The sequence below is a fragment of the Podarcis liolepis genome (genome assembly GCF_965112155.1).
Source record: "Podarcis liolepis genome assembly, chromosome: Z".
In the NCBI taxonomy this organism is placed as follows: Eukaryota; Metazoa; Chordata; class Lepidosauria; order Squamata; family Lacertidae; genus Podarcis; species Podarcis liolepis.
The window spans coordinates 3,848,412-3,864,173 of record NC_139570.1 but is presented as its reverse complement, the minus strand read 5'-3'; the positions used below and the strand labels follow the sequence as shown (position 1 = coordinate 3,864,173).

General features: G+C 47.1%; 1 protein-coding gene across 10 annotated transcripts in view; it reads left to right on the top strand.

The window, feature by feature from the left end:
* Nucleotides 1-55: 55 nt before the first annotated feature.
* DLG3 (discs large MAGUK scaffold protein 3) overlaps nt 56-15,762 on the top strand; it is a 119,849-nt gene continuing 104,142 nt past the window's right edge. For 3 of the 10 annotated variants that reach the window (XR_014521732.1, XM_083486357.1, XM_083486336.1), the window contains exons 1-3: nt 90-213; nt 5,344-5,475; nt 9,527-9,645. Coding sequence is in view for 6 of the 10 variants with exons in the window: in XM_083486357.1 (XP_083342483.1) it covers nt 198-213; nt 5,344-5,475; nt 9,527-9,645 (267 nt within the window). In the remaining 4 variants the exon portion in view is untranslated. Of the gene's footprint in view, nt 214-5,343; nt 5,476-9,526; nt 9,646-15,762 lie in introns of all 10 variants that reach the window. The other 7 variants (XM_083486354.1, XM_083486358.1, XM_083486353.1 and 4 more) reach the window with 5 other exon arrangements.

The window sequence follows — 15,762 nt, the reverse complement described above, 5'->3', positions numbered from 1 at the left end:
GAACCCCGCCGGCCGGCCGACTGTCCCGCCCAGAAAGTCGGAGCCCGGCCCCTTTGCCCTCCTCCGCCTCTTCCCCGCCCTCCGTCCCTCCGTCCGGACAGGGCGGCCCCTCAAGGCAACGCCACCCGCCCAGCCTCCTCCCCTCTTATCTCGGAGAGCGTAGTGGAGATAACGGCGGGGGCGCCCCCGCCCGGGCCATGACCAGCCGGAGAGGTAAGAGGGTGCCGGGGGGCGGCGAGTTGTCGTGCCCGGGCCCTGAGGCGGAAGGGGGCGACTGTGGTGCACACTGTTCTCTGTGCTTCCCCCCCCCCCTCAAGGCCTCTGGACCCCTTCCGCGGCTAGAGAGTGAATGCCCATGAATGGGGCCGTGTCTTTCCCAAACTTATTGCAAGGCGGTAATTTCCTGCTGCCACCTGAGATGCTACCTATTGATCTTCCTGGCAGGGCTGGTGTGTTTCCCGGAGACAAAGTTGTGGGAAGCCCTTCTGGGGGCACCCGCCTGGCATCCTGTATGGGGTTGCCTCCAGAATTTCATTGACAGGGTTTCTGTGCATGTTAACAGCTGCACCTCAGGGAGAAGTATTTTCCAGCAGGGACAAAGTGCTGGAGTCAAAGGCCCAGAAGCCACCCTCTAACTTTGCTACCTGCTACTGTACAGTAATGTGATTTGCACACCCAGCCACAATTACAGCCATTGAAGGCCTTGGCTAAGAGACCCGGGGAGGCTCAGACTTAATAGCATCTGATCATGAGAAGCAAAACCCAATTCTTCCCTATATCTATTCAGTGAAAGTAGAACATTGCTGAAATCTTGGCATTGATAAAAAGACTGCTTATAAATTTATAACCTTTATGAAGTTTCAAAAGTATGGAATTAATGGAGACATTCACCACATTCATAGAGGAGTCATTGTACTACAGTATATGCAAAGTCAGAACAGTTTCTATCAAGCTATTTTGGATGCAAACTTCTCAATTATGCTATTAAAATCAGTAACTAAACTTACCAGTAAACTTACGATAACTCTGCTTGAGGGTTGAATAAAATAATTGGTTTACACAAGGTGGAATTGTTGGGTATAATTTTGAATAATGTTTTGAATAATTTTCTATAGCTGTTTCTTTTGCAGTTTATTATTAAAACTCCCCCCCCTTTTTTTTTGCAAGAGGCTGATGCCCTCTAGTTTATGAGGCTGTGGGCTCTAGCCTGCTCAGCTCATACATAAATCAGGAACTGTGCACACGCATCCAGGTCTGGGATTGTCACTGCCACTGCAGTGCCCATCAGATTTGTGGACTACAACTCCCATAATCCCTGACCATTGGCCATGCTGTCTGGGGCAAATAGGCATTGTAGTCCAAAATGTTTAGAGGGCAACACATTGGTTACTCCTGGGATAGAGTCCTGGATTGTAGGTGGTGAGATTCAAATCCCTGCTCAGTCCCAAAGGAATAAACCTTTGACCTGCCACTGCCACTCAGCTGACCTGCCTTGCAAGGCTGTTGTGAGGATATAAAAGGGAGGCTGCTTAAAGAGGGGGGTAAATAATATACCGTATTTTTTGCTCTATAAGATTCACTTTTTCTCTCCTAAAAAGTAAGGGGAAATGTGTGTGCGTCTTATGGAGCAAATGCAGGCTGCGCAGCTATCCCAGAAGCCAGAACAGCAAGAGGGATTGCTGCTTTCACTGCAGAGCGATCCCGCTTGCTGTTCTGGCTTCTGAGATTCAGAATATTTTTTTTCTTGTTTTCCTCCTCCAAAAACACCTTGTGGTGTGGTGCGTCTTACAGAGCGAAAAATACGGTAATTAACAACTTATTGCAGTGCTTCTCTATCCCTGGGCAAGGAGGAGCAATGATCTGACTCAGTCCATTCTCCGAGCAGCCTTGGTCTCTTGTAAAAAAAAAAAAAATGTAATGGGTGGCTTAGATGCCCTTTATTTATTTCACAAAACTTACATACCGCTCAGCTGTGATAAAACTTAGAGTGATTTACAAAAAGAAGAAAACCATAGGATTATCAGTAAAGAAAGAAAGAAAAACAGTTGAAAATAAGTGTTTAAAACATTCAAAAAATAATTGAGATCAACAGCAAGCTAAAGAGCAGCTTAAAACACATGTTAACATGTCTGGCTAAGCTTGCCTAAAGAAAAATGTTTTTTAGCAGGTGCCAAAAAAAGCACAGCGAAGGCAGCTGCTTGATGTCAATAGGCAGGGAGTTCCAACCTGCAGGTGCTGTTGTGCAGAATGAGTATTATGTGGCACCTGCAACAGTCCTAGTTCCCCAGATCGGTGCAGTTGAGTGGGCATTTGGTAGGGTAAGGCGATTTTTCTTAAAATAGAATGGCCACCCAGTGCCTGCATGGAACAGAGAAGCAGGGTCTGGGTGACTTAAGGTAAGGACGTGTGTTTCTGCACTTGGAAAACCCCCTATATTGCTCTGATCTCATGAAGCCTTCCAACAGTGTGAACTAGTGTCTTTTTAATTCTGAGGGTGGTACAGGAAGAGGGTGAACCCTTCTGCAAGGGTTCTGGGCAGAGAGGTTGTCCACCCCTACAGCAAACAGCAGATAGCTGCAGGTGAGTAATAAGTGCTTTCCTAGGATGCACTGTCCATTTATGGCAGGGGACACAATGTGGGTCCCAGCCTAAGAATATCAGAAGAGCCCTGCAGCTAGACCTGGCCAAAGGCACATTTAGTCAAGTATCCTGTTCTCCCAGTAGCCAGAAGGATGCCCTGATAGGAAATCTGCAGGCAGGACCTGAGTGCAACAGCAGCGCTCTCCCTGCTTGTGATTCCTGGCAACTGGTATTTGCACTGTTCAAAATTAGCCAGTCACATTGTGCACCTGCCTTTCAACCACTTGTGACCAAGCGAAGATGCCTAGGTGCCAGGATGGCATATGATATCTCCACCATCTGGGGATCATCAGATCTGGACTGCTTTCACACACTAATACCCCCATCCCATAGAGTTCTGTCAGTTATATTTTATTTGCACAATTGGGACGAATTCCTGGAACCAAAATGCCTATTTCTGTGCAGCCTGAGCAAGAGCAGTCACCATTAAGAAAAAGAGATTGGAAAAAGCCAGTATATATGTGGACTGTGCCTGGATCAAGTGATTCTTCTTCTGTAAGTTCTCAAAGCTCAAAGCTCACTAGTCATAATCAATCACAGTCAGTCCATCATTTGAAAAATAAGACTTTAGAGCCAGCTGCCCCCAAGATGGCAACCAGATAGTCCATTTTGACGACTACAACATTGGTTTAAGGAGCCATTTGGCACCTAACTTATATATCTGAGTTTCTAACACAGTGAAGCATGCTGCCTCCAACCATGAAGGTAGAGCTTAGCTGTGTTCGTTGTCCTCCACGCAAGTAAAGCACGATCCATAGCCCACTTGAGATTCCATAGCAGACAAATCAATGCTTATGTGGCTGGCTTTGAAACAGAAAGGTTTGCAAACTCCTGTACTGGAAGAAGGAAATCTCCCAACATCTCCAGCTTTCTTCCTGAGGTGTGGTGGCATGTTGTGAGAAGTGATTGTCTCAGGGTCCTGAGCACTTGCAGACACAGCCCTCTTGTTCTGGGATCTGTACCCCCTGCTGGGAGCAAAAGAGCTACAAGGTCAGAGGATGGGCTCAGCTGCCCTCTTGTTTGACTCCTCCCAGGAGCTGGTACAGACGCCCTTTGTATTAGGGCTGTCCCTCACAAAGGGAAGCCCCCCTCCATGCGCTGGTCTGGGGGAGAGATGCTTCTTGAGGGCAGCAGAACCCACAGGAGGCTAGGGAGGCATCTGAACTTAGCCGCTTGGTTGATCAGGATCTCTGAGAGCCCTTTTCTAGAGTTTTAAGAAGCTCTCTTGATTTTTTTAGGGGGACAAAATAAAAGTGAGTGAGTGTTTCAAATTAAAAATGCCAAGTATATCAGAATGAGAGTAAATACGGAGAGAACTCCAGCCTTCCTGTAGCCAGACAGCTTAGGCACTGGCTGGTGGTCCGAGGGGCTCAGAAGGGCCCTCCACCAGCCTGACCCAGCTGCTGCTTCTTCTTTGGCAATCCCTCATAGCCGAGTAAGATTGTCTTCCCTAAACACGGTTTTAACAATGAGTCGGTAAGTGACTGTGGAGGCCAGTTCTGGACCCACATGTCCTTCCACAGTGGGGGCACAGTGGAGTTTGAGTGTCTCCAAAGCCCATGGTACCTTTGGTCAAGGCTGTTCTCCAACTGGAGCACTCGCAGGTCAGTTGTCGGTGTTTATACTACATTTATACTACATTTAAAGATTTGCCTTGAGAGAGTCTTTAAACCTCTTTTGTTCACCACCAGCATTACGCTTTCCATTTTTAAAGTTCGGAATAGAGTAGTTGCTTTGGAAGACGATAATCAGGCATCCACACAACATGACCAGTCCAACAAAGTTGATGCTAAAGAATCATTGCTTCAACAGAGGTGATCTTCATCCAGTACACTGACCCAGCTGCACTGCTGTTCACCACCCTCCCCATGCTTTTGAGAGGTAGTGTTGCTTTTGGATGGGAGTCAGTCTGAGCCCCCATGCACAGGGGGACTCCCTTCCACAATCTGGTTAGGGCTGTAGATCTGTGGACCAAAGCATTGTGTTTTGAATGACTTCCAAAGGGGAAAGGCCATAACTAAGTGGTAGAGCCTCTGCTTGGCATGCAGAAGGTCCAGGTTTGATTCCTGATGGCATCTACAGGGAGAGAACCCTGCCTGAAATCCAGTAAGTGCTGTCACAACCGCACCATGCATTTAAAGCACTTTTAAAGGGCACTTAAAGCGTGTGGCTTTCCCTCAAGGAATCCTGGGAGGTGTAGCTTGTTAAGAGTGATGGGGACTGTAGTTTGGTGAGCAGTTAAACTACATTTCCCATGATTCTTGGGGGGTGGGGAGTTGTGTTCTTTAAATGTGCATTGAATGTACAGTGTGGATGCAATGTGGATCCATGGTCTGATTCTGTATAAGGCAGATAAACCAAATAGACCAGCAGTATAAGACTTGGTCTAAGGAAATCCTGTTTGTTTGTTTGTTTGTTTGCTTGCTTGCTTGTTTGTTTGTTTAAAAACAAACAAACAAGCACACACTGGAACCAAGTTGCAAACGTGGTTCATTGTAAGGTGGATATAAAACAGGGTTAGGTGAAGTTGTGGAGAAGGGCAGCTGTTGGCTGTGACAGTGAGATGGAACCTTCCTTTCCAAAGGCAGTCTACCTCTGCCCACATAACAGGGGCAAACGATGTCAGCAGTGGGGCATGAGGGGGCGTGGCCTGCTGCCTGTGTGCAGGCATTGTGCTTTATAGCTCTGATCCTGTCTTGGCAGACACCCAGCGGGCTGTGGAGATCCTGGCAAGGTACCAGGGGAGTCTGCAGTCCCCAGCGGAGCGGCCTCTGCAAGTCTCCATCGAGAAAGTGGTTCACGTCTTCCAGAGCGAGCTCTTCCAGGCGCTGCTAGGTAAGGGCGCCTTGCAGCTGTACAGAGCCAAAGCACCATGCTTTGTGGGCAGATGGGCAGGGGGTGGAGGGCGGAGAGCAGTAGCTGTTTCTGCGCCTCTTGCAGGTCTCCCCATGCCAGAGCTGTTCGTTGTACAGGTGCTCGGATGAGCGGCTTCAGCGATTTGTACACATGATCACAGGGTTCTGCTACCTTCTGTCAAGCTGGCAGGAACTAGAGCGGGCTGTGATGTCTGAGCAGAGCTTCCTATACAGCTGTTGATGATTTACCTGGCCATAGCCATGCCCCAAATCAAATTTGATTGCCAGGGAAAACATTGGTTCCTCCCCTCCCCCCAGCTGGACTATAGAGCAGCCTTTGCTGACCTGAGGTCCTCCAGCTATGCTGAACTGCAACTTATTTGTTTATTTATTGCTCCATATACACCTTCCGTCTCTCTCCCTCCAAGGGGTTCTCCTGCCCTTCATTTAATCTCCACAACAATCCTGTGAGGCTGGGTTAGCATGAGAGGCAGTGACTGGCGTAAGGTCATCCAGTGAAAGCTTCATGGCCAAGTGTGGGGATTTGCACCATGGTTTCCAAGGACCTGGTCAAATGCTCTGACCACTGCACCACCACTCGCTCCATCAGCCGCAGTGATGGGAGTTGTAGTCCAACACATCTGGAGGGACCCTGGTTGGCGCTTCCCACGGTTCCCCCATGCCCTCGGTTCAATAAAGGTATCCCCAATGCCCTCGCCCATCCCTCTAAGAATCATTATTCATAACAGCAGCTTGCGCGACCCACTGCTCTTGGCATCCCTATGTCCTGAGAGACAGTGGGGTGTGCCTCTGGGGGTGAAGTCAAACTGCTGCATTAGCAACACCAAAGGGATCTCTTTGGGGGGCAAGCCTGGGCGGTGTGTCTGGAGGCCCTGGGCTGCTCAGACGACAAGACTCCTCTCAACCTCGTCAATCTGGTTCAAAGGAAAGCAGAGCAAGGTGTTTGACACCCACTTGGCTGCAGGAGTTGCCGGAAGGAGGCCTACAAGGCACCATCCAACCATCTTAGGGACTCCACTCTGGATTTGTGTAGGGTTTACTCCTTAAGGAAAATAATAGCACAATAATATATTTTTTTAAAGAGAATTAGTTGCATGTTTATTCAAAATCCAATTAAAGCAGTTGAGTTTAATTGATTCAGTGGTGCCAGCTTTGCAAATTCTGACAGTCAATTAGACCCTGCTCCCCACTTTCCTTTTAGCACCCCACTTTGTATTCCACCTCCAGGGGGCAGTACCACCCACTTTGGGAGCCACTACTCTGTAGCATCAAATGGCAGCTGCTCTATGTAGGACACAGAACATTGTTGGTCTATGTCCCTCTCCTGCCCTCTGGTAACAAATGCTTGAATTACCTGGGAAATTATTGATGCAACCCTCAAGCCCCACTTCCTCCGTGACTCCCCTTTTTTAGCCATATCCTCCTCCCCACCCCAGTCTTCTTAAAAAACAGTAACCAAGGGGAGTGTCCTAAGAGGAAGGGAAATAGGTAAGGTGCCATTCATGCTAATAATAGTGTTTGTTATCTTTCATTTTCAAGTGCCTTACACAATTTTAGCTACTGGTAGTACTATCAGCAGCCCTGTAGCATGTCTGTATGGTTGTGAATTCAGGGGGATTGGTCTGCATGATGCTCAAATCTCCTCTTAATTCCTGGGGTACTGGATCTATCAAGGGTTACAATCTAATGGAGGATTCAATTGTTGGGCTAGTCAGGCAAGGGTCATAGTTGTCATCTAAGTACCTTAAGTACAGTTGGTCATTAGTATAACAAAGAAAATGGCTCTGTGCCAGAGAGCAGATGGGTGGTGTTAAGTTAGAAAGACAAAAGCCAGAGTGGAGAGTTGTGTGAGAGAGAGCGCTGGAAGTTAGAAGCAGGCGCAAGCCAGAGAGGGAGAGCCGTGCTTGATTTCTCCTGGAATCCAAGGCTGTGATTGGGACAACGAAGACTTTCTTGGTTGTTAATGCTGTGAGCCCCTCCAGCGTAGGCTCAGGTTGTGTATGTGTGAATAAGCCATATGTCATAAAGACACCACGGTCTCCGCTGAACCTCATTCCTAGGAAACTGAGCCATGGATATATAAATGCCTGGAACCCATGCTTTATAGAGTTTCCTAAAAACAAGGATAGCAATAGGCTCTGTTTCAGTTGTTGACTTTAAAAATTGGGGAGGTGGTGGGAGGAGATTTTGAAGAAGGTTTTGGTGGACCTGAGCCACATTTACACCATACATTTAAAGCACTTTAAGAACTCAAGGCTTCCCCCAAAGGATTATGGGAGCTGTGGTTTGTTAAGGGTGCTGGGAGTTTTCCAGAGACCCCCTATTCCCCTCAAAGCTACAATTCCACTATGTGTGGTTGGACCATCAATCCCTCTTCACAAGGGACTTGGGAACTGTAGCTTTGCAAGGGGAATAGGGGACTGCTTAAAACCAATCTGCACCCTTAACAAACTACAGCTCCCAGGGTATTTTAGGGGAAGCCATGGTTGTTTAAAGTGGTATCGCCATGCTTCAAATGTTTTGTGTGAATGTGGCCCTAGAGCAGGGGGATGGACCTGCACCACTCCCCAATCGTTGGCCTAACAGTCTGGGGAGAAAAGGGGCTGACCATTCCCAGAAAGAGGCACACCCCACTCCCCTAGTTTGCAATGCTGCCCTAGGAGCACCAGTTGGCATAGCAATAAGAGCTGTCCAGCGCCTATGCCCCCTGGGCAGGATACATGAGGGGGAAGTTTGGGGGATACTAAATGGGATACTGTATGTGGGTTCCTATCCAGTTAATTATCAGGCCAAGGCTTGCTCTGATGGCGTTGCCAGGTGAGAGCCAACTGAAGGAGGGATTCAGCCCTGCCCAGCTCAGTGTGAGCAACCAGCACAAGAGAGCAGGGCATGTCTGGTCGTAGCAAAGCCGCCAGCTGCGGCTGTTGCTGCTTCCACTCAGGAATGTGAGACCCCGGCCCTGCGCACAGAGGAAATGCCTGGGCCTCCACCTCCCCACTGCCTCCTCCTCCTCTCAGCTTTTCCTGGCTGAGCTTGGGTAGCTGCCAAGTTGCTCCCATTCCCCTTCAATAGGCACAGTAGTGGTGGTGACAGCGACACACCAGCCAACCGTTATAAGTGAGGGCACATGTCAGGTTCTCTGGGAAGCCCCTCCTTGCTGCCTAGGTGGCGTTTCCACGTGGACTCTGCTGCTCCAAGAAGATTATCAAAGGCAAATGTGGAAAGGTGGTTTCTGCACGTACTGTGGAGGGAAACTTGGGGCAGGTGGGGCTCATCCACTTGGGAAGGTAGAAAATCCAGAAGGAGGACTACTCTGGTCCTAAACCTCCACTGCCTTGTGGAATATCTTCAGGGGAAGAAAAAGCTAAGAAGCAAACTCTACATAAATCCAGAGAGGAGTCCCTAAGATGGTCGCCTACTTCTGGCAACTCCTGCAGCCAAGCTGGTGCCAAATGTCTTGCGCTGCTTTCCTTTGAACCACATCAGTGAGGCCGAGAGGGGAGTCTTTTCCTCTTTGCAGCCCAGGACCTCCAGACTCACCACCCAGGCTTGTGCCCTGGAGAGGTCACTTTGGTGCTGCTAATGCAGCAGCTTGACTTCACCATCGGAGGTGCACTCCATTGTCTCTTGAGACAGATGGATGCCAGCAACAACCTAAAGGGCAACTTAAAGTGACCTCTTTTGCTGGCAACTCCTTCCTGTAGGGCAGGAATGATTCCGCCTTCCTCTGGCTCTGAGCAGAGCCCCAGGTCTTCCAGATGTGCAAGAGCTGGGAGTGGAAAAGAGAAGTTAGCAATGCATAGCTGTAACCATGGAGTTGGTTGTGTTGCTGCTGAACTTCCTGCCTTGTGGGCAAATCTCACTGAGCTTGCTGTTGCTCACCTTGCTGGCTATGCTGACACCCCTGACTCATTCACCCTGCCCAGGCCTTGAGTGTTAAGAATTTCCCAAGGCAGCTGGAGCAATTCTGTTTCCTTTTGCATCTACATCTCTCTCGGCCTGTTTTTCAGATATCCAAGAGTGTTATGAGCTGAACTTGCTCTCTGCTTGCAAGCAGGATGGGGCCATGGATCTGGAGAATGTGGGCGATGCCAGCAAGAATCATGACCGTAACAGATATGGCCTACAGGTGAGAGTGTGGGCTTCTGCTAAGGCCACCTTCAAGTTCCCCCCACCTCCATCCTCCAAGTCCAAGAAATAGGGAACCCTTTGTGGAAAGACTGTGGTTTCATCATAGAGAATCTGTCTTCTCAGGTTCAACTCCTGCTATCTCCAGGTAGCACTGGGAGAGACCCCAGAGAGCCTCTGCCAATCAATGTTGACAATACTGAGCTTGATGGTCTGACATAGCCTTCTCCTAGGTGTGCTGTTTAAAGAGCATTCATCCTGATAAACTTGAATAAATGTTTGTGGGTTGGTTAGACAGTGTCAGCTATTTAATAATTTTGATGTGTTTGCACAGAGGTTAGATTATATTGCATCAAGGGATTGTTATCCCACACTTTCCTGTCACTTTCCTCATGGAACTTTGAAGTGTCAGGCATAGCCCTACTGGCTTTAGCCCAAACGTAGCAGAGTTTTCCTGCACAGCGAAGAAGCTAGTTGCGGCAGTAATGACTAGTCAGCTAGACTCAGAATAACTATTTACAGGATTTATTAAAAGGAAAAATAAAACCAGCAGAGTTTCTGCATACAAATAAAAGCAAAATAAATCCTCTCTTTCTCTCTCTCTCTCATAACCATACACAGCACTTCTAACTCCTAACACACCTCACACCAAACTGAGCTAACAATCCCTTGATAACAGAGTTGAGTGCTGCTCGTTAACCAATCAGAGTGAGTAGTTTCTAGGTCAAGCAGACCTGGGCTTTCTGCCAAGAGTAAATTGACACCAGCTTGAGTTAATTGGTGAAGCTAGAATCTGCAAGTTTCCCACGAGAACCAATTAACAGAAACTGAACACCCCCTCACAGATTCTGCTGAACAATTAACTCCAAATACACCTATGTAGGAGATTATTTTTCCAGCAAACCTAAACCCTTGCACATTCGCTTGTTCTTTACCTTTGCCAATGGTTTAGTTAACACATCTGCTACATTTTCTTCACTTGACACATAAGTACAGGTGATTACATTGTCTTGTACACAGCAACGTACATTTTGGTATTTTACAGAGATATGTTTGGAACGCGATTTGAAACCCTCTGTTTTACTTAAGGTTATACAAGCTTGATTATCAATGTAAATTCGTACTGGTTCTCCACAATTTACATTTAAATCTGCTAACAAATGCTTGAAATAAATCACCTCGTTGCACAATTCACTCAATGCGGCGTACTCTGATTCCGTTGATGACACACTTACAACGTCTTGCTTGCGTGACCGCCAGCTGATTAAAGCTCCACCGACCATTATGACTAGTCCTGTGACAGATTTTCTATCCGGCAAATTTCCCCAGTCACTATCACAGTAGCAACTCAACATTTCATCCTCGGAAGAATTTAATTGTAACATATAGCCAATTGTCTGTTTGAGGTATCTCAGAACTTGTTTTACCCCTTTCCAGGCATTTAGTGTGGGTTTTGAGACCAATCTACTTAATATGCCTACTGCATAGCTAATATCAGGTCTAGACCACTGTGCTATATACAATAAACTTCCAATTACAGAGTGATATACATCAGGATGTTCAAATTCAGGACTCTCATCTATATGAAGTGTTTTTATGAAACCTGGATCCATAGGCACCGCTGCCCCTTTGCAATCCTGCATCCTGTATGTAGTCAGTAGTTGTTTAACTTTGTTCTGCTGACTAATTAGGCAGCTGCCATCTTGGGCCCAGCACACTTCCAACCCTAGATATGTCCTAACCGGGCCTAAGTCTTTCACTTTGAACTTACTGGACAATTGCTTGGCAAATCTTTTAGTTTGTTTATCTGTTTTTGCAGGCATACAATACATCATCTACATAAATCAGACAAAACTCTTGATCACTGCCTGTACCACGTACATAAACACAATTGTCAGCTGTACTCTGCTTGAAACCAAATGACACTAAGGCCTCATGGAAACATTTGTTCCAAGATCTTGCAGCCTGTTTGAGACCGTATAGAGCTTTGTTTAATTTCAACACTCTATTGGAACCTGTCTCATAACCAGGCGGTTCAGCTAGATACAGGTCTTCTGATATTGATGCATGTAAATATGCAGTCTGGATATCAAAATGGTTTAACAGGAGTTTTCTCTTTGCTCCAAGCGTTAAAATCAGCCTTACACTGTCCCCCTTAGCAGTAGGGGAAAAAGTCTCGTCATAATCTTTTCCAGGCCTCTGAGAGTATCCTTGAGCCGCTAAACGAGCTTTGTATTTGTACTCTCCTGTCACCAGAGGTTTAAGTTTGTACACCCACCTGCAGCCTACAATCTTTGCCCCCTCAGGCGCTGCTACTGGTGTAAAAACCTTGTGCTCATTCAGAGAGGACATCTCTTCCTCCATTGCCTGTTTCCAGAGCTCTGCCTCCTCTTTTGGTAACTTTAACACCTCCTGAAAACTCTTGGGTTCTGCACTTACACTAAACACATTTGCAGTATCTGGGGAAAAACGCACCGGAGGCACTCCTTTGTTTTGTCTTTTAGATCTTCTGGGAGAAAATTTTTCTTCTGACCCACTTTCCTCCTCAGAACTATGACCTCTCTTTTGTTGCTTAGCAACTGGTCTTTGGCTAACTCCACTTTCTTGAGAGCTCTTATCTGAACTTTCCTCCCCCTCAGACTCTGACTCTCTGTGTCTACTTTCAGAGTCATGAAGCTCCTGGGAAGGTTCAAACCAAACCTCAGTATTGGCATGTAGTCTCTCCCAGCCACTATGTTCACAAAAACTGGCATTCCTGGAGATCACAATGCCATTTGTCCCTTCAGCAAAGCGGAAACCTTTTCCCAGCTCCTGGTAACCCACAAACACTAACTGTTTGGTTTTAGGATCTCCCTTCTTTCTCATTTGTTTCGGAATTAATACCCAGGCTTTTGATCCAAACACATGCAAATGGTCAATTTTGGGTTTTTTCTGAAACAATTTAAAGTACGGAGTTGTACCTATTGTTTGATGAAAGAGCCTATTTTGGAGATAACATGCGGTGAGCATGCTCTCCCCCCAATAAGACATGGGCAAATCAGCATCATCAAGCATGGCAAACATCATATCTTGTAAAGATCTGTTTTTCCGCTCTGCAACGCCATTCTCCTCTGGGGAAAAAACGTTCGTTTTTCTATGCCCAATGCCACGCTTTTGTAACCAATCTTTAAAGGCATTTGACATAAATTCGCCACCTCTGTCCGTCTGAATCCTTTTGAGTTTAATGGACAGAAATCTTTCCACAGATGCCACCCAGCCTTTAAACTTAGTGAACACGTCACCCTTATTCTTCATGGGAAAAACCCAAGAATAACGCGTGGCGTCATCCACAATTGTTAGTGAAAAGCGCGATCCACCCCTGCTTACAGCAAATGGACCAATTACGTCCATGTGAACCAGCTGTAGCGGTGACTCACTAACTCTGTCACTTCTGGGGTAAGAGACTCTGTGGGTTTTAACCTTTTTACACACATTACAATCAAGGTACTTGTTACAACTCTTTAAATTACCCCCATCAGCCAATTCAGACATTTTTAGTACACTTTTCCAGCAAGCATGCCCCATTTTCCTATGCAATAAGTGCACACAGTTGTCATGTATAGCTTTGTTAGCAGGCTGAGATTTACTGACTACTGCTGCAACTTGAGATCCTGCTTTAAGCCAAAACAAGCCTCCCTCTGACTTAGCAGTGCCTAAAATCTCACCAGCCTTCTTAATAATGCAACTGTCTCCTTCAAAATACACTTTAAACCCAGCTTTTAGCAAACAATCTACAGACATCAGATTGCTCCTTAATGACGGCACACAAAGTACATTTTGCAGGCATTCACGAAGACAAGGAACAAAAACTGCACCCCCCGAAATCACTTCGGAAGTACTTCCGTCTGCTAGAGCCACCTGGCTGCGCTGTGCTAAGTTCTTGGAAACAAACAATTCATCTGAATTCACGATGTGGCGAGACGCTCCCGAATCGACCACCCAGACCGCTTGTTTCTCATCAGCAATCTTGACCTCGCCGGTCACCAGCTGAGCCGACTGTTTTTGTTTGAAGAATTTCTTTTTACACTGCTGCTGCTGCTGCTGATCTCGTCTCTGCTCCTGCACCGGCAACTGAGACTTGACCAACTCCGGACATTGTCGTTTTAGATGCGCTGAAGACCCACATCGGAAACAACGCCTAACAGCAAACGCTGACTCCTCACCAGTACGCTGCTTTTGCTTCACCTCTGGCACGGCATGAGAACTCCTTCCAAACCGTCCACCTGTAGAAGCCTCTGCAGCCAACGACCTTTCTTGCCTCTTCTGCCATTCTTCAATCAAACGCCCAGTAACGTAACTGACTGATAAATCACGCTCCTGTATGCCTTCTAGAGACAAAACTAAATTATCCCAGCTTTCCGGGAGAGAACTCAAAATAATAGCCACCTTCTCCTGCTGGTCTAACGCACAGTCTCTTTCCTGTAGCGCAGTAAACTTTAACTGTAGACTGTGTAGGTGTTCCTGCATTGTAACCCCAGGCTGTAACATTGCCTTGTACAATGCCTTGCGAATGAACAGCTTGGAAACCGCTGTCTCACGCACATGGAGTTCTTTAAGTGCTTGCCACACACCTCTAGCTGTCTTGATTCCCCTCACATACGGCAACTGGGAATCTTCCAGCCCCAAGACAATTGTGGCCCTTGCTCTTTGGTCGTTATCGAGGTCTTCATCATCAGGCTTCGTAGGAAACTTACTCACCACTTGCCAGAGACGATCCCTCTGCAGCACTGCCTGCATGCGTTCCGACCACAGCAAGTAATTGGAGTCATTCAGACGCTCAAAAGCCATCTGACCTGGTTGTGAGGCCATCTTGAGAGCGATGTCCCTGGAACCCGGAACCAGCTACTCACGACCACCGAGAGAGAAAACAGGAACCACAGCACCCAGCACTCACACGCTGCAGCTGTTGTCCTTGTGTCCACTGCGTCACCAGCTCACCACAGTCAGGAACCAGCCAGTGTCCATCTGCTGCACCAACAGGAACAACAACTTCTGGAACTACTGGAACCAACACTGTTGATGCTGACACCACCACAACTCAGGCTGGCAGCACAATGCCCATAACCTCATGGAACTTTGAAGTGTCAGGCATAGCCCTACTGGCTTTAGCCCAAACGTAGCAGAGTTTTCCTGCACAGCGAAGAAGCTAGTTGAGGTGGTAATGACTAGTCAGCTAGACTCAGAATAACTATTTACAGGATTTATTAAAAGGAAAAATAAAACCAGCAGAGTTTCTGCATACAAATAAAAACAAAATAAATCCTCTCTTTCTCTCTCTCTCTCATAACCATACACAGCACTTCTAACTCCTAACACACCTCACACCAAACTGAGCTAACAATCCCTTGATAACAGAGTTGAGTGCTGCTCGTTAACCAATCAGAGTGAGTAGTTTCTAGGTCAAGCAGACCTGGGCTTTCTGCCAAGAGTAAATTGACACCAGCTTGAGTTAATTGGTGAAGCTAGAATCTGCAAGTTTCCCACGAGAACCAATTAACAGAAACTGAACATTTCCTTACTGCAAAAAAATAAAAAAGTCCAGTGGGGGGAGGAGAAGCAGGTTCACAGAGCACCAAACCAACTTTAATGGTGCAATCTGAACCCTCGGGTGCCTTCTTCAATTCCACCCAAAAACCAGCCTGGGACTGCCCAGCCTGGGATAAAGCAACTTCCTATGCCAACCTTCAGTCTCAGCGACTGCTTCATGGGGGCAGACCTACTGAGCTGAGCTGCTGTGCTCATGCTCATTAGGCCTGACACTCCAATAAGTCTGTGCAGATCACATTTTTTTTGCAAACGAAGTGTTCACTCCATCTTGCATGGTATTGTTTACTGCCTGCTTGCTCCTGACTACTAGATGGACCAGCCATCTAACACTGCATTAGATGGCTTCATTTGTTTTTGTACAATCACAGTTAAATGATGCAGGAGAGGTGTTCTAGAGGTGGGCTGGGTGAACTTAAGTGCCCTCCTGGATTAGGCCAAAGGCCCCCCCCTAGACCAGCATGGTGGTCAACCAGATGCCTTAATGGGAAGCCCTCAAGCAGATGGTGATAGCACTCTCTCCAGCTGCATTTCT